General features: G+C 42.3%; 1 protein-coding gene across 1 annotated transcript in view; it reads right to left on the bottom strand.

The window, feature by feature from the left end:
- The window catches only part of TTC28 (tetratricopeptide repeat domain 28), a 720,135-nt gene that overhangs the window by 88,092 nt on the left and 605,955 nt on the right, over positions 1-26,088 (bottom strand). The window contains exons 8-13 of the mRNA XM_011934852.1: positions 24,084-25,425; positions 22,301-22,824; positions 18,231-18,340; positions 15,997-16,126; positions 13,248-13,466; positions 11,133-11,298 (exon numbers count right to left, since the gene is read on the bottom strand). Coding sequence (XP_011790242.1) covers positions 11,133-11,298; positions 13,248-13,466; positions 15,997-16,126; positions 18,231-18,340; positions 22,301-22,824; positions 24,084-25,425 — 2,491 coding nt within the window. The remainder of the gene's footprint in view (positions 1-11,132; positions 11,299-13,247; positions 13,467-15,996; positions 16,127-18,230; positions 18,341-22,300; positions 22,825-24,083; positions 25,426-26,088) is intronic.

Raw genomic sequence — 26,088 nt, 5'->3', positions numbered from 1 at the left:
GGGGATCCCATGCTATCAGAAGAAGTAATTGCAAGCTTACTAGAATGTGCATGGTGCAGAGGTAGCAGGGGGAAGCCAGCTCCTGTTGGAACAGAGGGTTGACACCAGGAGATAAGAGTGGGACACACAATGGGGCCTCATGGCCAACTTCATCTCCAGGCACTCCTCTGTCACTATCCTTCTCTGGGGCTGATGTGTGCAGGAGTACTCAGATGACAGTGACCTCTTAGAAAATGCCTTAAGTAGCAGGAAGCCAGAAGCACTGATGGAGAAGATAGGACGCAGGTGGCCAGCTAGTCCTGTGGGCATGTTATCATAAAAGCCCATCCTGGTGTGGGAGAAAAGAAGGGGTGATTCTAGAAGCAAATGGGTAATATCAAACAGAGGTTAGTGACTGATTAAATCAACAGCAATAAATGAAAGGGAGATTTAAGGACAAATGATTCAAAAGCCTCAAAACTAAGGAAATTGAGAGGGAAAGATGGAGGCTTTTAAATAAATGGGAATAAATATTCACCTGATTGAGGAACTGCATGAGAAAAGGTCTGATTTTGGATAGGCTGAGTTTGAGGTGAATTCCAGGGGAAAGTCAAGCTTAGAAATCAAGGGAGACACTGAGCCAGGGACATATATCTGTGTCCTTGGGATAGAACAAGTTTCTAAAGGAATGTCCATTAACCAAGAGTGCCTACAGTTTGGGAGCAAAAGGAAGATGAGAAGCCACGGAAGAAGATGGAGGAGTTCTTGCAGATGCTCACCCACACAGAGGTGTGTGCTATGTTAAGGGAAGAAAGATATAAGCAAGAAAATGGTCAGCCATCAGACGCTGAAGGAAACAAGGAGCGTGAAGCCTGAGAGATCATCATTCTCCTTCTCCAGGTCTCTGGAAACAGTGGGTATGAGTGGGAAACTGGATCATTGTTCAGCACACATCCACTCCTGTGGGAGGAATATATTCTCTGCCCTACTGATGTTGCGCTTGATATGAGATCTGCTTTAGCCAATGAAATGTGAATGGACAAGAGGTAAGCAGAGGCTTGAAATGTGTCTCTTTATTTCCCTTTGTCTCTTGCAATCTTAACTTTTACCATCTTGACTTGTGGACACAGAAGGAGCTGACTTAAACTTAACAGGCAGTATAAAAAACAGAACCACCCCAGTTTACCCACAGACCCAGAACAAGAAATACATGCTTGTGGTTAAATGTCTCTGAAACTCTGGCATGCTGCCTGGCATTACTGGAGGAAAACCTGGACAGTACTGTGTGAGTTGTGGGTCTGACACAGTTAAATGTGCTCCTTCATGGATGGCACCCTCTGGGCCTCCTTATTACTGTGCTCAAATCATAAAAGTACAAGCAAGATGAAAAACAAAGCCTATTTCAACCAGTTCAAAGAGAAACTTGGTGACTATATACTAGGGTTATTTTCCTAAAGCCAGAGAAGTCCAGATTTACACATTAAATATCTTAAATATCGATTGTTACATAAAGTTTTATAAAATCAACCACATAAAAAAAGACTGAGGAATTTTTTTATGTTGTCCTGGGGTAAAGTGCAAGATATACATAGTAAGGGATATTGAGATTTGATAAGTTCAAATGATTTTTACAGAATTGGTTGTAGCAACATCCAGCTAGCAGCTGACATGGAACCAAGAGGGAAGGACTAAATGTCTGAATTAATCAACAGATTCAGAATCCCACCCTGCCCCTTCTCCCTCCAGCTCCTGTTCTAACAGGAATGCCATCCCAAGCTTTGGGACCATGAATAAAGGATTTGGGACAAGAGATAAAAGAAGAAACATCTGGTGTTCAACAGTGCCTCTGGCAGGTGTTCAGAGCATCTAACAGATTGGTCCCTGCCCTATAGCACAGGTGCAGAAGTGTCAGGCCCTGGTACAAGAGAGCCTAGGTCATTCTGAATTCCAAGCCCTCAAATTTGCCAGTGAGAGGCTCATGACACTTTTCCCCACATCAATGTGGTCTGTTTTTTGTCTTTGGGCTGACACTACCATTCACCAGATTATCCCTCCTATGTACAATGGGATAACTTACACCTAGCAATTTCAAGAGTTCTGCTTTTAAAAAAGGTCATGAGGCCAGATGTGGTGACTCACACCTGTAATCACAGCACTTTGGGAGGCAAAGGTAGGTGGATCACCTAAGGTCAGGAGTTCGAGACCAGCCTGGCCAACATGGTGAAACCCTGTCTCTACTTAAAATACAAAAATCAGCTGAATGTGGTGGTGCACGCCTATAATCCCAGCTGAGGCACGAGAATCGCTTGAACCTGGAAGCAGAGGTTTCAGTGAGCCGAGATTGCACTAATGCACTGCAGCCTGAGTAACAGAGAGATACTCTGTCTCAATCAATCAATCAATCAAATTAAAATAAAATAAAAAAGGTCACGAGAAATATAAAAGGAGATTCCATTTAGGCTATTTCAGAGGTTATTCAAGAAGACCAACTATAATTATCCTCTTGTTAAGCTGCTGACTTACGCTGCAAGCTTACAAAAGCCTTCTGAACTCATTTTGTTCTCAGTCTTTCAGAAGGAGTAGAAATTCAAGAATCAGGAGCACAAGACGAGTCTACAGTGTGTCCCACTCATTTCTGCAACTGCGTCTCTTTAGTGCTCTAGTCCCTAATGTGGCATCAACTTTTTTTTTCCTCAAGCAGATATAGCTGAGCCTGAGTGAGTCGCTTCACAGATAAGGCTACGCCTGCCTTTTGGAAGCCAGCCATGATAGGAGAGGAGGCCACAACAAGACAGAACACAGAGACTCAGCCAGGAAATCCCATCCTATTTGAGAAGGAGCTCAACTTTGGATCTTACAAGAAAGGGGTGAGCATTAGGAAGCAGAAGCTGGGGAACTGTGATGTAGCAAGCTACAATCCCTGCAGCAAAGGACAGACTATCTTCCTCCTGCCAACACCATTCAACATCTGGAATGTCTGGACCCTTTCTTTCCTCCATGCCCTTGCCTGGTGAGAAACTCCTCTGCCTGGAATGGCTTTTCTCCCCCTACCCTTTAGGGCCCAGTTAAAATGTCACCTCCTTGGAAGCCTCTTGAATCACTGCCTCACTCCCCAAGTAGGCAGAGTGAGGCACAGCCCTCTTTGTTCCGACCTTTATCAGAGCAGTTCTCATGTGGTAGATTAATAATTTACACGTTTGTTGCATGCTCCACACCATGAGCTACTGTAAGGCCAAGAATTCCAGCTATTATTCATGCATATATCTCCAGGCCCAGCATCAGCCCTGGCACAGACTACATGCTCATAAAATATTTTCAAAATGGTAGTACCCTCGTTTAGAATGAAATTGGAAACTCTTTGTTTTAAGGAATAAAATAAGTGCCAAAATATACTCTATCCACTTTTTCTCCACAGAGTTCTGGAAAGGATTGGGGGTAAGAAAAAACATTTGTTTTGTAAAGTAAAACCTTACCAATTTGGATGAATTGGGAGGTCAGTCTCAATTAGCAAAAATCCTTAATTAGAAATACTTATAATGACAATTTTAAATGTTCAAAGACCTACTGTACATTGAATGAGGCTAATGATGCAGCAATGGCATCGTCACCAGTGCATGGGGACTGCTTTAAAGAACAGATAGAAATAATTTGAACCAGTCTATCAACTGTTTATTTACATCGATATGTTAAAGATGTCCTAGTTGCAATCCTGCTTTTGTAATTCATTTGCTTAAAAACCCCTGTCTTCTCTCTTGGGGAGCTGAAGTAGGGGGGTAAAAGGGAATCTCTCTGGAACTGTATTAAGCATACGTAATCTTTGGATTGTGACACTCTTCCATCATGCACAGTCTGTATTCATTCATGCATTCATTTTTTCATTCATTCAGAGACGGGGTCTCATTCTGTTGCCCAGGCTGGAGTGCAGTGGCACAACCATAGCTCACTGCAGCCCCAAACTCCTGGGTTCAAGTGACCCTCTCACCTTAGCCTTGCAAGTAGCTGGGACTTCAGGTGTGTGCCACCACATCGCTGCTTTCATTTATTTATTTTGTAATTTTAAATAATGTAATAAACATGCACAAAACCATTACCCAAAACAAAAGCCAGGATCTTGAGAATAACATACCTCTAATCATTTGTTACTTCCCAGTGAGTCCATTCCTAGCCTGAGGTAGGTCCCATCCCTAATCCCATAGCAATCACTCCCTGATTGTCCTTTCTATACAGGTTTTATTGCATCTATCTGTATTCTGAAAAGTATATTTTTATTTTTGTCTTTAACTATTAAAAATATGTCATCCTGTAGGTTATGTTTTAGAATTTACTTTTTCACTTATTAATTATTATAGTTCTATTATGTAGCCACTATCTTAGGGTTCACTGTGGCTCATTTGTTGTTGAAACCTAATAGTCCATTTTAGGATTGCACCTCTATTTATTCATCTACTCTCTCACTACATGTGGGTTGTTTCCAGAATTTTGCTATTGTTTACAGTGCAGCTTTGAAGATTCTTGTTCATGCACAAGACTTTCTCTTGGATATTACACCCAAGTGTAAAGGGTATGTACATATGTGATTATTTATTTACTGAGACAGGGTCTCATTCTGTCATCCAGGTTGGAATGTAGTGGTGTAATCATAGCTCACTGCAGCCTCAAACTCCTAGGCTCAAGTGATCCTACCACTTCAACCTCCTAAAGTGCTGGGATTACAGGTGTGAGCCACCTCACCTGGCTAATATTCAACTTTAGATGGTCATGACAAGCTTCTTCTGATGTGGTTATGCCAATTTACTCTCCCACCAGTCATTTAAAAGATACCTTGTGGGCCAGGCGCGGTGGCTCAAGCCTGTAATCCCAGCACTTTGGGAGGCCGAGACAGGCGGATCACGAGGTCAGGAGATCGAGACCATCCTGGCTAACACGGTGAAACCCCGTCTCTACTAAAAAAATACAAAAAACTAGCCGGGCGAGGTGGCGGGCGCCTGTACTCCCAGCTACTCGGGAGGCTGAGGCAGGAGAATGGCGTGAACCCGGGAGGCGGAGCTTGCAGTGAGCTGAGATCCGGCCACAGTACTCCATCCTGGGCTACAGAGTGAGACTCCGCCTCAAAAAAAAAAAAAAAAGATACCTTGTGGACTGACCCTCCAATACTTGATATTGTCAGACTTGTTAATATTTGCCGCTTGTTATCAGTGTAGAATCAATGGAGTTATCAGCGTTATGAACAAGTATAATCTAAATTAATCAGGATTTTGAAATAAGAAAATGTATTTGGTTACAAACATAACTTTCACTGTAGAAAATTTGTAAATATATAAAAACACCAAAAGGGAAAAAAACGTTAACAGCTATAGTTTATCAAGGTTTAATATTCTTTTACAATGAAGGAACATTTACCCCATTAAAAGGGCAGTCTACAATTGCAATTTATTTAAAACCCCTTGGGAGTGCTCCTTCCAGACCTGACCTACTACTGAACAAAGCCCTACCCAATCTTAGATTCCCTAAAGTGCCACTGCACCGTTCTAGGAGGCCAGGGAACAATTTACATACTGCAAGATGCTGGCTAAATACCAGAATTAAAAACTGAAGATGTGTTTTGAAATTCATAACATCTCCCTTATGGGAGGCTCATGTTCTATACAGTGGTTTCAATCTACGCCTCTTTTGATCTGGGAGGAAGCGACTGGAAGTTCTTATTAAACACTTAATAAAAGCACTTATTTTATTTTTAAATCCATTTTCAGAAACTCCTTTGTAGCATTTTACTTCCTTTCGGCAGCAAGATGCCATTAAGGAGAGTAAAAACAGTCTGCAGAATAACAAGGACACCAAGGCTAGGCTGCGGGTAATTGAATAAAGGTGTCCCCCAAGGCATAGAGACTCAGTTTCTAGAGGCGCAGTGCATTTTACAAACACTAGCCCAGCATAAATGGAGTCTGCTTACAGAACATCTTCTGGTGACTAAATTTCAAACTTACTGATGTCTAACCATGAGTCAGGTACTGTGTTAGTGAGAATTCAGAAAGAAGGACACAGCACCTATCTTCTAGGGCGTCACCATCTGCTTGGAAAGGCATACAAACTACATAAATATAAAACTGGAAAGAACAAAATAAGTGCTATTATTAGGTACATAGAAGGGAGCAAAGACTTGATGTGGACCAACAAGGATGGGAATAATTCTGATGAAAGCAGTGTGAAATATAAACAGAGCTCCAAAGGGTGATTAGACTATCACAGGAAAATATAGTCCATAAAAAAGTTCAGGCAGAAGGGAGAAGCACTTCATTCGGAGAACTAGTCAGTTGTTCATGCAAACATTTCTTAAACATCTACTACGTTCCAGAGCTGCCCTAGAGACAGGGAACACAAAGAGGTGAATGAAACTAACAACGGAGCTTCTGAAAGGCTTTTCTGAGAAGGTAGGAATTTGAAGGATGAAAGGAACCAGCTACACCAAGAGCAGGGGGCAGAACTTCACTGAGAAAAGGAAGAGCACGTGGATAACTCTAACGTGGGAAAGCCCTTGGCGTAAACTAGGAGGTGAAAGGAGGCCAGGGGTCACATGGAAATGTCAAGCTGAAGAAGGATTATAAGTGCTGTTGAAGGGTGGGTAGAGGCTAGATCACACAGGCATATAGGTCATCATAAGGAAAGTGAGCTGGAGTCTAAAAACCATCAGAAACTCTGAAGACATTGAAGTGTGTTTGGCGAGCTTTGTGGTGGGTAGAAGGGCAAGGAAACAGAATCCCAAATACATCTTTGAAAGACCACCACTCTAGCGAATGGGTTTGGAAAGCCATGAGAGGGAGAGGGAGAAGAGAGATCAGACAGGAAGTGGTAGCAGTGGTTTAGGATAGAGATGATGGTGACCTGCACTGTACACGTAGCAGTGGAGACAGAAGTGGATTGATTAAATATGTATTTTTAAAATACTTAAAAAATTTTTGGTAAAAAACATAACATAAAATTTATTCTCAAAACCATTTTAAGTATATGGTAGTGTTAACTATATGTATCTTGTGTGCAACAAATCTTGTGAAATTTTTCATCTTATAAAACTGAAACCCTATATCCATTAAACAACTCCCCTTTACTCCTCCTACCCATCCCTGAGGACTACCATTGTAAGCCAAATTACAAAAAGGTTTTTTTTCTCCCTTTGATATGACAGAATTGCTCATTCATGGCTATTTATTTCTCATTTAAAAGTACTATATGCCTAGTTGTAAAAAAAATTAAAAATAAGGAAAAGTAAAAAGAATAAAATAACAAGCATCCATAATTCCACCATTCATTTATAATCACTACTAAAATATAGCCTAGTCTCTTTCCAAGAATTTTTCTTTTCCTACCCATATTTTGTATGACAAAATTTAAATTATACTATACACAGTAATTCTATATCCTATTTTTTCACTTAATATTTTGTCTACGTGATTAAATATTTGGCTATTTGATTAAAATTCTTTGTAAACATAATTTTAATTGCAACATATTGAATAGATATAAAATAATTTGTAATTTAATTATTGTTGTATATTTGGTTTGTTTTCAATGTCTTCTATAATATATAAACTTAGGACAGATACTAGTATGTACAGATCTTTGCTCCATTTCTAAAATAAAGAATTTTGAGATCAAAGGGCATAAACATGTAAAAAGATTTTTTATACTATTGGCAAATTGTTTTTAGAAATGCAAAATCAAGGTATATCCCTACGATATGAGCCAGGTCATTCACTGCATCCTTACTCTCACTGAGCATTATGGTTTTAAAAAATATTTCCTAAATTTATAGATGAAAAATAATACTTCAATGAAATTTTCTTACTGTCTTCATGAAACTATGAGATAGGAATTGCTCTCACGAACACTCCATTCCAGTAAATTCAAACCACGCCAATAAAGGGTTTAATTTTAATACTATAATCAACAATATGAGTTTAAGCTCACAAAATACAAACAAATCTCTAACAAGACTACTCCAAAGCAATAGGAAAAACCTTATTTCTAGCAGTCTAAGGGGAGGATCTAGGCCACTGAGGGCAGCCCAACAAAGTGATGCTGAATATCAAGCCACATAACCTGCTGGAGATCCTAAGGACTCATAAGAACTTGTTAGCTCTCTGTATAGAGCAGAGGGGAAATGGTTAACGTGGGAAACACAAGCAAGTTGCAGTCTTTCCTGTCTCTCTACCATTGATAAAGAGATGAACTATAACTCAAAAGACATTTTTCAATTCAAAAGGCACCTGGAAACAGAATTACTCAACCTCCAGCATCTTAGAAAAGAACTGCTTAGACACAGATATTTAAAGTTCAACCATGACATCCAGTGAGGAGCATGGAAGAGTGAGACCAAGGGTAATCCTATTCTTTCTCCTGGTGAATTTTAATCTAGATATCTGGAAATTTGGATTAGGTAAAATTTACATTTTCATGCAGGCTGAGCCCATGAATGTTTGGTTTAGACTGAGATGACTTGGATGTGGCCCCCACATTGCCAGAAGGGAGAGGCCACCTTCATGTATGCAGAGGTTTCAAATGGCAGGTGTCATACACTCAAGTACCTTTAGAATCTTGGTGGCCAGCAGTAGAAACACAAAAAGGGGAAAGCTAGTAGGGCAGACTCTGGCAGTACCCATTTCTAACACTATCAAAAGGAGGGAGAATCTTGGCTTAGGGACACAACGTCCCATCGGCAAGGCTGACCCCATGGTGGACATGGTCACCATGCTCTCTTAGAACCCTGCTGTCCCTCCTCCCACAAGTATTTGAGTGCTCACTCTATAATGTACTATACTAAAGATTAGGGATCCTGATGAATAAGGCAGACATAGCCCCTGTTCTCACAGAAATGAAAAAGAGTAAACAAGAGAGTATATAAAACCTTTTAATTAAAATTGTAGTAAGTGCTTACATGAAAATGTTGGGTATAATGAGAATTATACAAATGGGCATAAGGGGTAGGGAAACCTATGTTGGGAGTTGTAGAGGCTTCCTTAAGGAGGGAATATTTGAACTGAGCTCAGAGGATGAGGAGAATTAAACTGCCAAAGGTTACCCCAGGCAGTATGCACAAAGGTCTTCAGCAGCCCTTGGTGGAGAAGATCTCTCAGATGGTTCTCCTGCCTTCCCTGTTCAGGTCCCATGCTTCTTGTCAACCTTTTTAACTATCATTTGGTTTCTCATGTAAATATACTTGCAGATAGAGAATGTACATAATACCTGGCATTCTAGTTTGTACAACTTTCTTTGAGCTTGGTTAATGAAAGTTCACTCCCAAGGGGCAAACCCTCTTTGGGCATGTTAGCAACATCAATCAGGTTTTCAAACTTAGAAGGCCACACTTCAGAGCTTGCCCCTCAGTTTTGGGATAGTAGGGGCTATGCCTTCTTTTTCATCAGGATCCTTGATCTCTAGCATAGTACCTTATACAGAGTGAGCACTCAAAATACTTGTGGAAGGAGGGACAGTGGGGGGACTAAGAGAACGTGGCAACTGCATGTCCACCATGGGGTCTGCCTTTTTGACGGGACTTTGTGTCCCTAAACCAAGATTTTCTCTACTTTTGATAGTGTTAGAAATGAACACTGCCAAAGTCTGCCCTGCTGGCTCTCCTGCTTTTGGGTTTCTATTGCTGGCCAATCATGCCCCTCTAACTCTCACTTGGGACATGTAATACCTTTGGTCAGATTATAGTCTAATCACACTGGCCTGAATTTCTGTCTGCTGAAGCAGCTTTGTATACCTCTGGTCTAATGTCTAACCTAGTTTATTATGGTCATTTATAATTTCAGTCTCAGAGGGCAGTCTTACTTCCAAGTTCTTGGGAGTTACCACCCTGTCAACCCCTGTAATTGCCAAACTGTTGCCTGGGTTGTTAAGGATGGGGATACTTCAGGATGCACAACAGTCATAGGATAAATCAGAGAAGCACGTGTGCATGTGGCTAAACCTGTTCCTACTTCATAAAAACAGAAGCTAGAAATGAAATTCTTATATTTGGCTATTTTCTCAAAATATGATATTAATTTTGAAAATCAGAAACAGAACAAGCACTGGCCTGGAAGTCTGGGTGAGATCTAGACTGTTTTGATCCTGGCTCTGACACTAACTTGGCTGTCAGCAAGTCCTATTTCGGTGTTAGCTTCTGTTAAATAAAGGGGTTGGACTAGATGACTACTACAGCCCCTTCCAATATTGACATTACATTATTCAATAATTATTTTTCACCTAACTCTTTCTTCACCAACTTAATAAGCATCCCAAAGATCAGTCCAGCTGCTGGCAGCAACCACCATATACTTGGAAATCTGGGTGAAGCATCTCTAAATAAATCACAGAATTACCTACAGATTTTCATGATTACAAATGAAATCATTCAGGAGATGAGCAGAGATTCTTGGGACCTGATACAAGCTAACACAGCAGATTCTCTGACACACAGATCTTCTGGATTCTTGGTAATCACTGGATGGAGAACAGAGATGCCTGGGAAATCTGGTTACAACCCAGCTCTAAGGTACCCTCTTCCTTTGATTTCCCCTAGAAGCAAGGTGCTTTTGGAAATTATTTTTTCATATGTAAAACAGTCAATCATTATGATAAAATGTTTCCATAAGCTTATACCTTTTACAACCTTAGCAAAAAGCAGTTCCCTTACCTATTCTTCACATTTGGGAGTTCAGCTCCTTTCACCTCACCCCTCGGCTCACAGATCTGTGCACATATCCTGTCACTGGTACTAAATTACTCTCTCAAATAGGTGTTCAGCTATAGTACAAACAAACTCATTATAATTTGTTTATAACAAAAAATAATCTCAGTTCTAATTGGCCGGTATGTTAAATTCAAAGCCATGTTTATGTTTAAACAGTTTACAAATCCTACTTAGAGAATGGGCATGTCTGATGAGGCCCTTTCCCATCTGATGGAAAATCACCAAAAAGAATAAAGACAGACCACTAAGGGGCTTACACTCCAGAGACACATATTTGTTTCTGCTGCAGCAGCTGTGAACAGACTGAGCACAACCACATGAATTCCAAAAGATTTCTTCTGTTAGTTCAAATAGAATGTTTACAAAAAATAATACCCTGAGATTTATCTGAAAATGGGCTTGGGGATGTTTTACTACCTACCTTGAGTAGTGAGACTCCACCCCCAGGGCCTCCCGGACACTGGCAATGTGCTGCTCCAGGGCTGAGCCAGTTGCTGTTGGAAGGGTTGCACTGCTGCTGACCTGGAAGTCACTTGAGTTTTCCACTGTGTTCTCACCCAGGTAGTGTTCATTAAACTTCAGAATTCCTGAAGCAAAACAGGCACAGCTGACATTATACACAATTAGGGTCAGGGAAAGGAGAAGTTGAAGGCAGGGGACAGGACTGCCAATGGTATGTGACTTCTTTGACAAGCATGCCATCCTGCAAACTCTGTGAAAAAAATCCTGAAATCCAAGGTCTCAAGAGGGCTTTCTCTATTTTGGTCAGTATCCTTTTCACAGCTTTTACTATTAGCTGTGGTGCTTGAAACCAAGGAATTCTAGATACAGTCTCAGAAGCTCCTGGAATTATGATGACTTCATATGTGTTTCAAAACAGATGCTTCTTAAAAGCACCAACTAGGGAAAGTCTCCTTTCAGGAATAGTGCATGAGTACGCCAAGACATATTCCTTATACAAACTGAAATCCCAAAGAAAAATATAATTGACCAAGTGGAAATTGTGTTCCAACAGTGCTTTCATTTCACAAAAGCAAATTATAATAAACTTGTAGTATAAAGGCCAGATAAAAACATTTTAAATCATTTTTCAATAAGACTAACTGGTCAGTGGTTATTAATGAATTAAACGAGCAAAAAATGATGGCTGCATGAAATTGAGGCAGTCCACAGTGGTTTTCTGGCAATAAATAGGACATATTCTCAAATGGTAATGAAGTGTGTCAGCTCTGGAAAACGCTGGTCCTGTCTGATTGGATTAGCGCCCCCAGTGAAAGCTTCAGAGCCTCATTGGGAGCAAAAAGGAACGGAAAAAGAAACAATAGGAGCCTCATTATACATGGCTCATTATTACAGGAATTCAGATATACCACCTGTCAAATCATGTCCCCAAGATGTAACAACCACAGAGAGAAGGAGTTTGATACCTCCCAGTCATCAACTGTGTCCTCACGAGTATCAGTGCCACTCTGGGAGCTGGGATCCACAAAGATTCCACTGTGGCCAACGTTTACTAACCAAGTCACTGTAAAAATCACAATTTAAAACCTTTAGCATTAAAAAGGTCAGCTGTAAGAACATTCTTTGTGGAAAGCCCATAAAGAACATGGAACTAAAGGGAAAAAATTATTAAAAACAATGCCCAGGTATAGAATGTATAGGCACTAATGCTCAGAGCCTAAAAGCACCTGGGAGCTGTCATCCAGCCATCTTTTTTTTTTTTTTTTTTTAAATCAAAGGGATAGAAACATAATCAAGAAAATCTTGTCAATTCTCGCTGGCAGTTAAAGTTTTTGAAACTGGCTTACAGATATTCAAGAACCCCATTCTTTAAGATTACCAATTATAAGATCCACTTCCCCAGTCAATAAACTCTAGTTGGATCTGGTGTGTCTCCAACTTGGTAAAGCCATCAGCATTTTATTATGCAAAAAATATGGCCCTAACAGCTAATTAGTGTTTCTGTATTTAGTGAAAGTGTTACAGCCTGAACATTTAATGCTGATTTAATCAAAGGAGATTTTTACTTCTGAAATAGATTTACAGCAGAACCGGTTAAAAATGGGTTCTGTTAAACTCAGAAATTTCAAGCATAGGACTTATTTATAACATGTGATAGAGTTGCCATTATCATTTTAGTCTCTTTAACTTTGCCATCACAAAGGGTCACAATTATTAAACCATATCTAGAAAGAATTCATTAGGTCTTGCAGTCATCGCTTTATTAGCTAATGAACAACAGCTGCCTACACACAGGGCTGCTAGTGAAATTAACTCTTCTGCTCTTAGTCTTCCTTGATAAATGCTTCTACATTCAACAGTGATGAGCAGCGATTTCTTGGGGGAATTAGAAAGCTGGGCTGTCTTATTAATTGAATGCCCCACCACAGCATATCCACTGCTGCTGAGGTTTTGCTAAAATCTGACATCAGTTCCTTAGCATGATCTATGATGATGCACCTCTTCCACCTCTATTCATTAGATTTTTACAGGTCTAGTCTTCTAATTGCCCTGTTCCCACAGAAAGAGATCTTACCTGCCCCAGGAGCAAGCAGCCAGCTATACAGATAGCCTGCAGCCAGGGAATAGTAAAGCACTAGTCCCCTCTGGCCATTAACCATCTCTAAGATCTGATCAATAGTGACTGGGGAGTAGGGGTCAGAGTCCTGTTGTCCTGTTTGTCGTTCCACCAGAAGATCAGCAAATGCTCTTGTCCGTCCCCTTTCTGCCACGGCCAGGGCTTCATCATGATGGCCTAGGAGACAAAGAGATACGCTGAGGAGTCCATAGTTAATGTGCTTACTTAGAGAGGCCTATCAGGGACGGCCATCAAATCCTGGGCAGAAACCTCACTGCCTCTGCTCTCCAATATGTGACAGAATCTCAGTCATACTGCTTCGAATTCAATTCCCTGCCTCAGATGGTGGGTGCAGTGTCCTGCATGACTGATTCCACACTACCCTAAGCCATCAGGCCTTCGCCTGTCTTGCAGCCAGCGCCACAAGAGAGCTGATCTAATTCAGTGCACTAGTCCTTAGCCCTGCCCCATCTCTGCTCCACCTCCTGAGTTGCTCCCTAACCTGGCTTTTTTTTGTTTTTTTAAACCTCCTGCCTGGCTTTTGACACCAGGTTTATTGGTGTTACTTGGCTCTCTATGTGTCTTTTTTTTTTTTTTTTTTTAGACAGGGTGTCACTCTGTCTCCCAGGCTGGAGTATAGTGACGCAATCTTAGTTTACTGCAACCTCTGAACCCCTGGGTTCAAGCGATTCTCCTGTCTCAGCCTCCCAAGTAGCTGGGATTACAGGCATGTGCCACCATGCCTGGCTAATTTTTGTATTTTTAGTAGAGACGGGGTTTCACCATGTTGGCCAGACTGGTCTCAAACTGCTGGCCTCAAGTGATCTACCCACCTCAGCCTCACAAAGTGTCTGTGTGTCTTCTGACTCTCTCTCTTCCCTCCATGCAGGCCCTCTGTGCATAACATTGTCCAGCCTTATACATTTCTCTCCAAATTTTACCTCCGTCCATTTACGCATGCCAGTCCCTCTCCTGGGCGTGCCTTCTTCCCTTTCACTGGCCTTGTCTCAAGAAGAGGGATGCTAACAGTTGTCCTGCTTATCGCAAAGGGCTAGTTTGAAGATTAAATGAAGCACTACATGAAAAGATGCCTGGTAGGCCTACTTACATCACCACATGTATAACAGGTAGTAGTAGTGTTGTTGGAGCTGATATCTCATTCCATTCTGGGCTCCAACACACTTTTTCCCTTATCCCCAGGGGCAGAGTTTAAACTTCTCAGGTCTCTATATCTTTAAAAGTGCTTCTCTATCTCAAGCTTTTCCTGTCTTTTAATCGAATTTTGAATCCCACTTTCCTTAAGAAACTGGTCTATAATCTAGTTTAAAAGCTAATGCACCAATATGAAAGCACAAAAAATGTAAAGGAATTGTTTATAAGTGCCGAAGGAACACAAAGCAGAGGATTTACTTTTGTAATAAACATAAATATGGAAGAGTTACTATAACCAGAGTCCAAAGAAAGCAGACAGAAGCAGACCAGATGCTGCAGCTGTGACAGCACTTCGAGGATGCCTTGTCCTGCAGTTTGGGTATCAGAAGCAAGTGGAGATTTATATGTGTGTATGTAAATGTCTCCTTTTACTCTATTAAGTTATTAACTGGAACAGCAGGGACAATTTCTGTGCACATTGGAAAATCGGCCCCTAAGTGCTAGACAGACTTAACACTGTGATTATAATAGATAATAAACTGTAATCGCAGGCAATGAACGCATTTAATAGATACATTTTTCAAGAGGAAATTTGAGTCCTTCCTATATATACAGCAAAAGACAGGTTATGGAAAAGGCCTCAACATCCAAATTCAAAGCCTTTGTTAGTTCCAATAAATATCTCCTGGGAAGAGGCAGATGACAGGGGAGCTGGAAGGGACTGGCTGACTAGTTAAGGCCCGGGTGAAAGAAGATGCATGCTGCCCTAGTGTGATGGGGCACACAGGCTTGGGAGAATCATCACTGACTATGCCACAGCCTAGGAGGCAGACCCAGGTGGCAGAAACATTTATTAGACAGCAACCTTGAAAGATGTATGGATGAGGAAACAGAGAAGAGGCCAGGTGTCTTCTCAGGTACTTCCTCTTAGTCAGATGCTTGAACCACACGCTAGTGTTAAGAGGGAACCTGGGGAGGGCACACCTGGTTCAGGCATCCCTGTCTCAAGGACACTTTCTCTGGCTCCTGGACCCACCAGACAAGAGACTTTGTTTTAGGCTGAGTGTGATGGTTCACACCTGTGATCTCAGCACTTTGGGAGGCCAAGGCAGGAGGACTGCCTGAGCCTAGGAGTTTGAGACCAGGCTGGGCAACATAGTGAGACTTCATCTCTATTTAAACTTTTTTTGTCTTTTTTTTTTTTTTAAAGAGACTTCGTTTCCACAGCATCTGAGTTTATCCGAGTGCCAATCAGCACTGTACTGGACTCACTGACTTATGTCTCTCCACAGGCTAAGAGCTTCTTGGGGTCAGGAACCAGGCCTTCTTGACTATAATCCCCAGGGCAGGCACTCAGCACATGGTAGGAGTTCTGCTAATCTTTGTTGAATAAATGAATGAATGTTCAATGACTGGTTGCAGTTATGGCTTCACAATCTGTTGTCACAACAAATCATGCTTCTTCACAGCTGTCACTAAACAACTTGGACACACGGATGTGCACCCGTGCACGCTAGTGCACACATAAGCAAGGAGTAACCCCTGCTGTTCTCACCTAAGGTGACGAGCACCCGCTGCAAGGCCTGGTAGGATGATGTCTGCAGGTCAAAGAGGGAGAGTTTGTAGTCCGTGCTCAGCTGTGCCTCGTGCCGGATGGTTTCAAACAAGGCTGATGCCCTATAAAGCTGCAAGGAGGGAGAAAGAACATCATCCATTCCCCAGAAACCAATGTCCAGCTGTTTACAGACTAGAGACAACTTCTGCTCATATCTTTGTGCACACCCTAAATATTTTTTAAAGATTTGAAAGGAAGAGTCTTATGTCCAGGTGTAAGGAAAATGGATGTGCTGTGGTCAAGAACAGGCCGAGGCAGACATCCAGTCCAGCATGACTCAGTGAGTTTGCAGCACAGGCGCACAACTCTGCTAGTTATGTAACCACGCCACGTGAGGCTCATTAGGTGACCACCTATGTGATCAGAGCCACCATTGTCTTTAAAAGGCATAATTACCCTGCTAACGCCGTATACATGGCTCGCGCCTGGGCTCGCTCGTGCCCAGAGAAAGTAAAGCCATGGTGAAACTGTCTACACTTCCTCGAGTGTTTTTCCAGCTACCTGCCACTCACCCACTGACTCCCCTCGAACCTCAGTTAGAACCTGACACCAGATAGGTCCTTGTGGACCTGAAAAGGCATCAGATCATACCCAGTAAATTACAATTTATATAATCAATTTTTGACAAATAAGGGGATCTAAAAGACAGGAATTATAGACTTATGGTCTTAAAGATATTAAAACAGATATTAATCCACCAAGTGCTGATTTCTATTAAAACAAAAAGCCTCTCCTCTTGTCATCAGGCAATTACAATTCACCACCCTCACGCCTCATGGTGAGGAAGGATAGGAGTGAGAACAGGTATGGTCGAGGCATGCTGGAAATGGACAAGCCTGAGGGGAAGAGAGCGCCACACTCTCTGAAGGATGATAGCTCTTTGCAGACGGTTCAGTGCCCCAGGGTCAGATCATCACTGGGCAAGCTCTTCAAGGAGCCATGCCCACTCACATAGACACTCTGAGGAACAGATAATTGCTATTCCGAACGGAGTCACTCTCCTGATGCTCTAACAGGCTTCTCCATCAGTGAGGCCACAGACTTTTCTGACTCTGATATTTTCTTTTTTTTTTTTTTCCCCCTCATGCCACACTGTCTAAGATGACTCTGATATTTATATGCTGGAAACTCAGCATCAAATTTTAAATTTATCCAAACTTAAAAAGCAGAATTCTAAGACTACTTGCTTCTCAGCCTTTTGGCTAAGATCAAGTACAGAATTCTAAGACTAAGAGACATAGACCCAGAGAGCGGTAAGAGAATATGTTCCCAACTCTGCCACTAATTGGCTGTGTGACTTTTGGCAAGACTCAGAGACTCAATTTCTTCCTCTCTATAAAGAGGATAGTTTCTACCTCACAGGGTTATTTTAAGGATCAAATTCATTGAGCTATAATAAGTACTTTGAAAATTGCAAATCACAAGATCAACAGAGGTTTTACTTTTTATAACCAGGAAATTAGAGAATTAATCCTTTACATTGCCTTTAATCATTTTAAAAGTACAGTAAAACACCCTAACATTCTAGAATGCTATGGTGCAAATTCAGTCGCATCTCTTCAACTCTAGTGAGCACCTCTGGATAGGAGTGTCAATGTCCTTATCCTTGTTCCTCTCTGCACAATATCCTCTGCAGTCACCACTCACATGCTCGCTATCTGGATGAACGTGTGATCTTAGATGCAGCCATCTCACTACTCCTCCAACCTAACAGAGGAGGCCCATAACTCGAGGGATCTTTCTACTCTCCAGGGCCAGCATGACAAGGGGCTTTCCTTCAACTACTTGCATATATGCAGAAATATGGCCTTATTGTAAAAGAGGGAGAGAGAGAAGTTATATCTATTAATATATCTAGAAACACGAAATTTAATTATGAATTCTTGTTTTCCTTCTGTCATGAAATGAATTTCATATTAATGTTTAATGGGGAACAATAGCACTTAATACAAGAATTCTTAAGAAATTATTGAGAAATCTGTCACATGAGTGAGCAAAAATCTTTACTGATTGTTCAAATACTTCTGCGCTAGCACAGGCTGGAAATCATACACCTTAGCCCAAGGGTAGAAGTCAGTGCCTCTTGTAAATGCCATCACTACTAGGATAGTAATCCTAAGGTCTCCCATGCTTCTGGAAACAAAAAATCCACTTCAGTCAGGGGTTCTGCTTACCTGGTGTTGGGCCTCCTCCAAGTTTCCACTAGCCCAAAGGGAGAGGCCAAGGCCATGGCGAATTTTTGCCTCATCTTCTCTTCGGCCCAGTTGCTCAGCTAACCTTAAACCTGAAACCAGATAGAGAAATTTGAGGAAACATAGAAGACGGATAATTCCACTATCCTAAGGAGTCCTGGAGGGTCATTTTACTTTTGTGTTTTTGTTTTGAGACAGGGTCTCACTCTCTTCCCCAGACTGGAGTGCAATGGCAGCTCACTGCAGCCTTGACCTCCCCAGGCTCAGGTGATCCACCTCAGTCAGCCTCCAGAGTACCTGGGACTACAGGCACAGGCCACCACAACTCGGCTGGCTTTTGTATTTTTTGGTAAGGATGGGGTTTCACCATGTTGCCCAGGCTGGTATCCAGCTCCTGATCCACCTAACCTCAAGTGAGTCATCCACCCTGACCTCCTAAAGTGCTGGGATAGCCACTGCTCCCACCTAATTTTGCTTCAGGTGTCTATAAAAGAATGTTAACAAGAGCTACTCAGGAGACTGAGGCAGGAGGACTGCTTAAGCCCAGGAGTAAGAATCTAGCCTGGGCAACTTAGTGAGACCCATCTCTTAAAAAAAAAAAAAAAAAGAATACTAACAACACAGCTAGATAAAATGAGGACAAGAGCTGAATCAGCCAAGGTAGAATAAGCATTCTCTTCAAATTCTGTGTTGGTAGCAACATTTCCAGGATTTCCAGGATGCCTCGGCAAGAGCAGGAGACAGGTTTGCTGGGCAGGCAGAAACACTAAAACAAGTGAAACTTAATCTGGTTACCCTCCTAAATTTGAAATCCACAGCTTCGCAAAGGAAAACTCCTGGCTGATAAACTTATCTAACCTGATTCTTTGGCTGGCAAAGCTCTTCCTGATAGTTAAATATAGAAGGCAAAAGAGTATTTTTCCTTTCTCACGTGCACAGCATCCAATGAGCATTAATAGAAGACACATACGATGTTCTCCTGAAAGCAGAATATGAACACAGCCTGACCCTGCCTTCTGTTACTGATGCTACTGACACATTTCATGTCTAATCTGTTTTCCCTTTCAGTTTAAGACTTTGATGTGCCTCAGCAGGGTTGCAAAACCAGTGCTATTATAAGGCGAAAACCTTAAATGAGACCATCCTCATTTTAATAGCCTTCAGGTAGGCACCTGCAGTTTGGGTCATTTACCCACAGCAAGCTTCGGGGTTTCAGGACACCAGCAACCTCCAGAGCTTTGTGAGAGTCAAATCTGAAGGCAACCATTTATTGTATTGGTCACTAGGCAGTTCTCAGTATCACTTTGCCCTCATTATCCTGCTCACTGTACATAGAAGCTAGCTTGTGCAGAGACAGCATGAAGGCTCCCACCGTACAACTGCACATACAAAGGAAGGACTTCCTTCTTCTAATCTAATTCAGGGTAGATGGAAGCCTGCCTCTGATCATGCTAGGCCTGTGCAATTTCAGACTTTTGAAAAGGAATTGAGTCTGTTGAAAGGGTAAGAAAAGTGACACTCAGGTTCAAGGTCATAAATATACATTTCAAAATGCTCATAACTCAGAAAACTTAGAAACAACATTTTAAGTTTAAATCATATTATTGGATAACAAAAATATTTGTAAATAATTCACATTTTTAAACACCTTACAGAATAGAAAAACATAGGAAAGAAGATGGTTCTTGGGAGAAAACCAGAAGGATACTGATTGTTTAAATCTTCAATAAGCTAACCACATTAATTCTTCAACACAGATGTCCCTTCTAGGTCAAGATCTATGAGTCAGAAGTAAAATTCATTGAGACAATTCCTGCTTAGAAGCCATGTTCTATGAGAACAGGGACTGTGCTTTGTTCCTGCTATATCCTCAGCATGTAGGACTCTAGCTGAGGTTCAACAATGAAGAGTTAAAAGCCCACTGGATAGACATGGTATCTGTCCTGCCCCAGCTTCTCTCTGCTTCTGCCTCTTAGGAACCTGACACCCATCCAGCTCTCCTAGAACCTATAGTTTGTCAGGGACTGGTCCCAGGTAAGTCACCAAATTGATACATGCTCCCTTTCTTCATTTGCAAGAAGAGGAAGGGCTGGGTGAGACCAGTGGTTTTATCCAGAGGTGTCTCCCTCCACAGCACCTGGAAAGCTTGTTCAAAAGACTCAGACCAGGCCCCATCTGTGAGAATCTATTGCACTGAAGCAGGGTGATACGGATCTATAAGGCTCCATAGCCTCCAAATCCAGGGGAGAGGGAACCATGGGGTGGCTTCCAGATAAACTAGTCCTTCCTTGCCAGAGGCTGCAGACCTAACTCAGAGTATTTGGAAAGCACCGTCCAGGTGTCCTGCACTCATGAGAAGAGGTACTCTGGTTTGGCCCACGAGGAAAGTCATCGGCTGCAGGCTCTCTAATGGACACATCCACAAGACAGACACCGTAGAGATGCTACAAATTAGAGTTTTTAGATCTCTGCAAGACTTAAAAAATTACAAGAAACAATAAAAATGAACTTGAGAGTTTTCCACAAATATAGAATTGCGTTGCAATGTCTCAGGCAAACCAGCTGTTTCATGAAAATAGTATTTCAGGAAGTACAAAAGAACACAGCTGAAAAATTGTCATATGACTGAATTTAATAGTTTTTACAAATTCAAATGAAAATTGCTCCTCGTCTGTTGGAATTTTACCACAGTCAAGTTTCAGGAAATTAGAAGCCAACATTCTCATTTAATGCATTGAGGCAGAGCCCCATGTGGATAGAAGGGGAGCTAGATAAAGTCTGGGAAGTGGCTTCCAGACTCTCTGTAACCTCTCAGACTGCAGGCTGGCGCAGTCCCTGGTCTGTTGCAAGGAGACCAGCGAATCATCAGCTCTTCACCCATTCTCCTCTTTGCTTCCTGCTTATCTCTCTCCTGGCTTCCCAGTGGGGACTCAGGAGTAAAAGGGGATAAGATACCCAACCTTACTCTGCAATTGTAAAGTTAGAAACAACTTCAGAGAGGATCTTGTGTGGTTTCTGGGTTGGAAAACTTGGGCTGGGACCTACTCCTTGACTAACTGACCACATGATGAGGATTGAATCACTGTACTTCTCTGAGCCTCAGGTGATTCAACTGCAAAAATGGGAATAAAAAGATATACCTCACAAGACTATCGTGAGAACTGAATCAGATTAAACAAACTTTATGTGCAAAGCCCCGTGGAAATGAGAGTTTTTGCTTGAAATCAGTAACCATTCCTTTAACCAGTGAGCTATCTGCCCTTTTTCCTTTCTAGGATGAGAGGATCCAATACGCCTGTGTAAGGGGAAGGACTTTTAAGAGCAGAAAGCCCCATCTCAATGTAAAGAGGTGGAGGGCAAACGCATTGCTGTGGGACTTCTGCTTTCGGAGGAAGGAAGGATCCAAGGTAAAACTGTGCAGCCTTCAGTTTCTAGGCCTGCCTGGAACAAGACCCTACTGTGGCACCAGCCCAAGCACTGTAGGTGACAAATGCTGGGAAGGAAGCCTGGTTTACTGCTTGAGTGCCCCTCAGACTGACTTCTGGATTAGACCTCAGTTGCCATGTCAGAACTGACTTCTGTAAAGTTTTAATATGGTTAGTTTAGATATTCTCTAGAGGGACAACAGAGCTTGGAGCAGATGGACATTTTCTTCTGATTGAAACCCTTACAATTTTTTAGGATTACATCTTACTTGATTCATCTGTGTGAGAACATGTTGCTCATTCCACAGAGGGTTCTGAAAAGCAAGGAGGGTATCAGCTCCTTGGGCAGCTGGTGAGCAGTAGATGCTGTCACTGAGAGAGTAAGACAATCTGGGTCCGAGAGAGCAGGGCAAGGTGCTATGGACAATGAAACACCTTAGTACTATCAAGGGACACCTGGTGGGGATTCTGTGATTCTGGAGTTGAACTGACAATGTGGCCTCTGAGACCCTTATTCCACACAGAAGTGGCCACTCAAACTGTGCATACTTCCCTCTGAGTCTTGAGTTCTGACTCTGAACTTGATTTTAAGTAGGCCAAGAGAACACAATGGGCCTTTTCACCTACCTTCCTGTAAGTACATGACTGCTTGGGAATAGTTCTGCAAGGCATGATGGGTCCTTCCAAGGCTACTATATGACACTGTCTTGGCCGCCAAGTCATTCATCTGTGCAGCAATGCTCAAGTGCTGTTCTTGATAGACCACAGCCCTCTCGAAGGTGCCCAGGGATTCATAAGTCAGGCCCAGGTTCCCATAGGCTCGGCCCTGGCATGTGGGGTTGTTGGTTTCCTCTGCTATCTGTAGATCAAGCTGGTGGTACTGCAGGGCTGTGTCATACTCCCCCATCTGCTGGTAAACGCCCCCCAGGCCACAGGCTGCGTCACTCTCCAGGGCTCGGTCTTTCATATCTCTAGCAATGTTCAGCTGGCGTTCAAGGCAGGAAATGGCTTGTTCGTAATTCCCTAATTGGCTGTGCAGACTTCCCAGTTCTCCATAGGCCTGGGCTTTATTGAAGGCCTCCCCGAGCTCATGGGCAACCACGAGCCTCTTTTCAAAGCATACAAGGGCTTGCTGCAAGCTCCCCATTGCCCTGTGGGGATGTAGACAGAAAAGCAATGATATTATTTCGTGCAGGTGCAGACATGCTAAAGCCCCTGAGAAAATGAAAAGCATTTGTCACTGTCACTTACTATAGAAGCTCTTAACTCCTCTTCTAGCTAAAATCTATCATGTGCCCTTAGAGTGAGATGCAGAGGAATTTCATAATCTGGAAAGCAATTCAAAAGTCATCCCTTAGTGACCTTCCCAAGAGCTTGAGATTCAATGGGATATACATCCCAGAGGAAACATAAAATATATTAATAGGCACAATGATAGCAAGTGAACTGTTTGGTTCTTCAGGCCTCCCAATTTCCACTACCGCTTAGACTATGTTTTTGAAATCACTTTACAGTGGCTGTAAATCTTTCACCCTGAGCTTCTCAGAGCACTCTGTGGGTGAAGATTTAGTTTGACCCTTGCCCTTCCTCCACTCCAGGAGCCCTAATCTCCTGCCTCTCTGGTGGGGCCATATATTCTGCAGACACAGGCACCTTCTTGGGTTCCCCACATTTAGGAGAAAGCATCACCTTGACCAACAGTGTGTCTTTTTCTGCTGCTAAGAGAAGACACGATAAGAGTGGAAAGAGCATGACCAAACCATTTGTGTGGGGCACGTGAATTAGTTCCCCTGAGCCTCCGATTCTGGTGATAATAAACCCCACATCCCACAGCAGATGATAATAGATGTAGAGTAATACAAAACTGCTATAACTATTAAGATATCTGTGCAAGGGACCTTGCACAGATGGTGCATGCAACATAGTATATTTATGCATTCTCCTATTATCAGGTGGCTTTTCTGAGAAGCAACACAATGGGGTCTAAATAATTGTTAGATGCAGATGTTGTATTAATAAACACATTCATATAATGTGGGAGGTATTCAGAAAAGATCAGGGAAAGTGATTCATTCACCTTCCCAATCCCTATTATCCTTCTCATTCTAATGTAGTCAAAAGGCACTGCATTTGGAGTCACAGAGCCCTGGGTTCAACTCTCAGCTGTCCCTTTTAAGCTGCATAATATTAGGCATTAACTCAACTTCTCTGGGCTTTAGTTTCTTCATCCATAGCATAAGGGTAACAATATCAACTACTTAATTCAAATAGTTATTGGAGGAATCAGATGAGATATGTAAGAAAATGTTTGCAGTTAACAAACTGCCATGCAGACATGAAGTTGCCATTACTGGCACAAATGCTCTTTTTTGCAGAGCTATAAACCACAATTGTCCTTGGTCATTTTTACCTGTGTCCATTTCCCAGGCCCCGGTAAGCCTTGGCTTGGTCTTGCATGCGATTCAGACTCTGTGCCACAGATAAATATTGTTCATAGTATTTGATAGCTTCCTCATAGTCACCCAGGGCTTCATAGCAATCCCCCAGGTTGCCATAGGCCCGGCCCCTGTCGAGCACAGACTCATTTCCACTTAGCTGCTGCAGCATGGCCAATTGCTGCTCAAAGTAACCAATGGCTTCTTCCATCACATTCATGTTCATCTTTGTGATGCCCATGTTGCCATAGACCTGGGCTTCCAGACTTGGATCCTTCAGCTTTTGCCCTAGATCCAGTTGCTCTTCATAACACTTGAATGCCATTGTGTATTTCCCAAGGGCCATGTAGACAGCAGCCAGGTGCCCATGAGCTCTGCACTCCCCTGGCAAGTCGCTCAGCTCCTGATATACCTCCAGTTCCTGTGTGTGATAACCCAGGGCCTTGTCATACTTCTGGATCATTCGGTATGCAGTGCCCAGGGCTGCATATGCACTGGCTTCTAATCTTCTGTCCTTAACCTGGTGAGCTAAGCCCAGCTGCTGCTCGTATAATTTTATTGCACCATTTATATCTTTTTTACAGATGAATATATCGCCCAGGTTCCCTAGGGCTCGAAATTTAGCCTGGGAATTATTCAGAGACTGGGCTAGGGACAGTAGGTACTTCTGACACTCTTCAGCTTTACTGAAATTCAGCAGAGCCTTGAATGCTAGGCCCAAGTTGCAGTAGGCTTTTGCTTGGCTCAACTTGTCATGAAGGTCTTTGGCCAGTGCCAGATCCTGCTCGTAGTACTTCACTGCCTCCTGATAATTTCCAAGGCAGTAATGGGCATAGCCAAGATTGTGGCAGACCTTCCCTTCTCCTTCCATGTCTTGAAGGTCGGGAGCAAGCCGGAGGTACTGTTCATAATAGGGGGCAGCCTGGACATACTCTCCCCGAGAGCAGTGGAAATTGCCCAGGTTGCTGAGGGCCCGGGCCTCGCTCTGGATGTCTCGTAGCTCCCGGGCAATGTTCAAGTGGTTCTGATAGTGTTGCAGGGCCCGGTCATGGGCACCCAGGGCCTGGTAGGCCACGGCAAGGTTCCCATGTGTGGAAGCCTGTGAGGCGCGGTCATTCACTTCCATGGAGATCTGCAGCTCCTGCCGATGGTATTTGACCGCCTGGTCGTACATGCCCAGGGCGTTGTAGGCATTGCCCATATTCCCATAGGCACGGCCCTGGGCAGCATAATCACTCAGCTCCTGGGCGATGCACAGGTGGGTCTTGTGGAGTTTCAGTGCAGTGTCATAATCACCTTTCATCTGGTGTATGATTCCTGAGAAAGAGAATAAAAGAACAGACTAAGACTGAAATAACTGATTTGCAATGTAGAAAGAAATGTGATTTGCATCGCAATTTATAGTAAAATGCAATCCAGATGAATTAAAGAATTTAAAATAACAGAAGGTAGAATTAAATATTTATTAGCTCTCCAGAGGGAGGATAGCTTAAGTTTCAAAGCAACAGAAAAAAACATTTACAGATTTTATTACAAAAATAAGAATGTTTGTAGTACAAATACATATCTAAAATGAAAAGGCAAAACAATACTGGAATATATATTAAACATAACTGAAAAAGTTCAATAGCCACTGTGTGTGAAGAGTTTACTTGGCTTGATTTTTTAAAAATGAAGATCCCAATTTACTAAAATAGGCAAAGACCTGTAAATGTTAGCAGATAACTCACATCCAAAGAAATACAAAGAGTAACCACACGGGAAAATGCTAATTTCCTTTAATAATCAATGAAATGCAAAAATAAAGCAGCCCTGAAGTACCATTTTACTTCGGTTAAATGAGCAAACAAAAAAATTAACCGGAGCAAGATGGCAGAATAGGAACAGCTCCAGTCTCCAACTCCCAGCGCGAGCGACACAGAAGACCGGTGATTTCTGCATTTTCAACTGAGGTACTGGGGTCATCTCACTAGGGAGTGC

Source organism: Colobus angolensis, unplaced genomic scaffold (genome assembly GCF_000951035.1).
Source record: "Colobus angolensis palliatus isolate OR3802 unplaced genomic scaffold, Cang.pa_1.0 Scaffold139, whole genome shotgun sequence".
NCBI classification, from domain to species: Eukaryota; Metazoa; Chordata; class Mammalia; order Primates; family Cercopithecidae; genus Colobus; species Colobus angolensis.
This window is presented reverse-complemented; position numbering and strand designations above follow the sequence as displayed.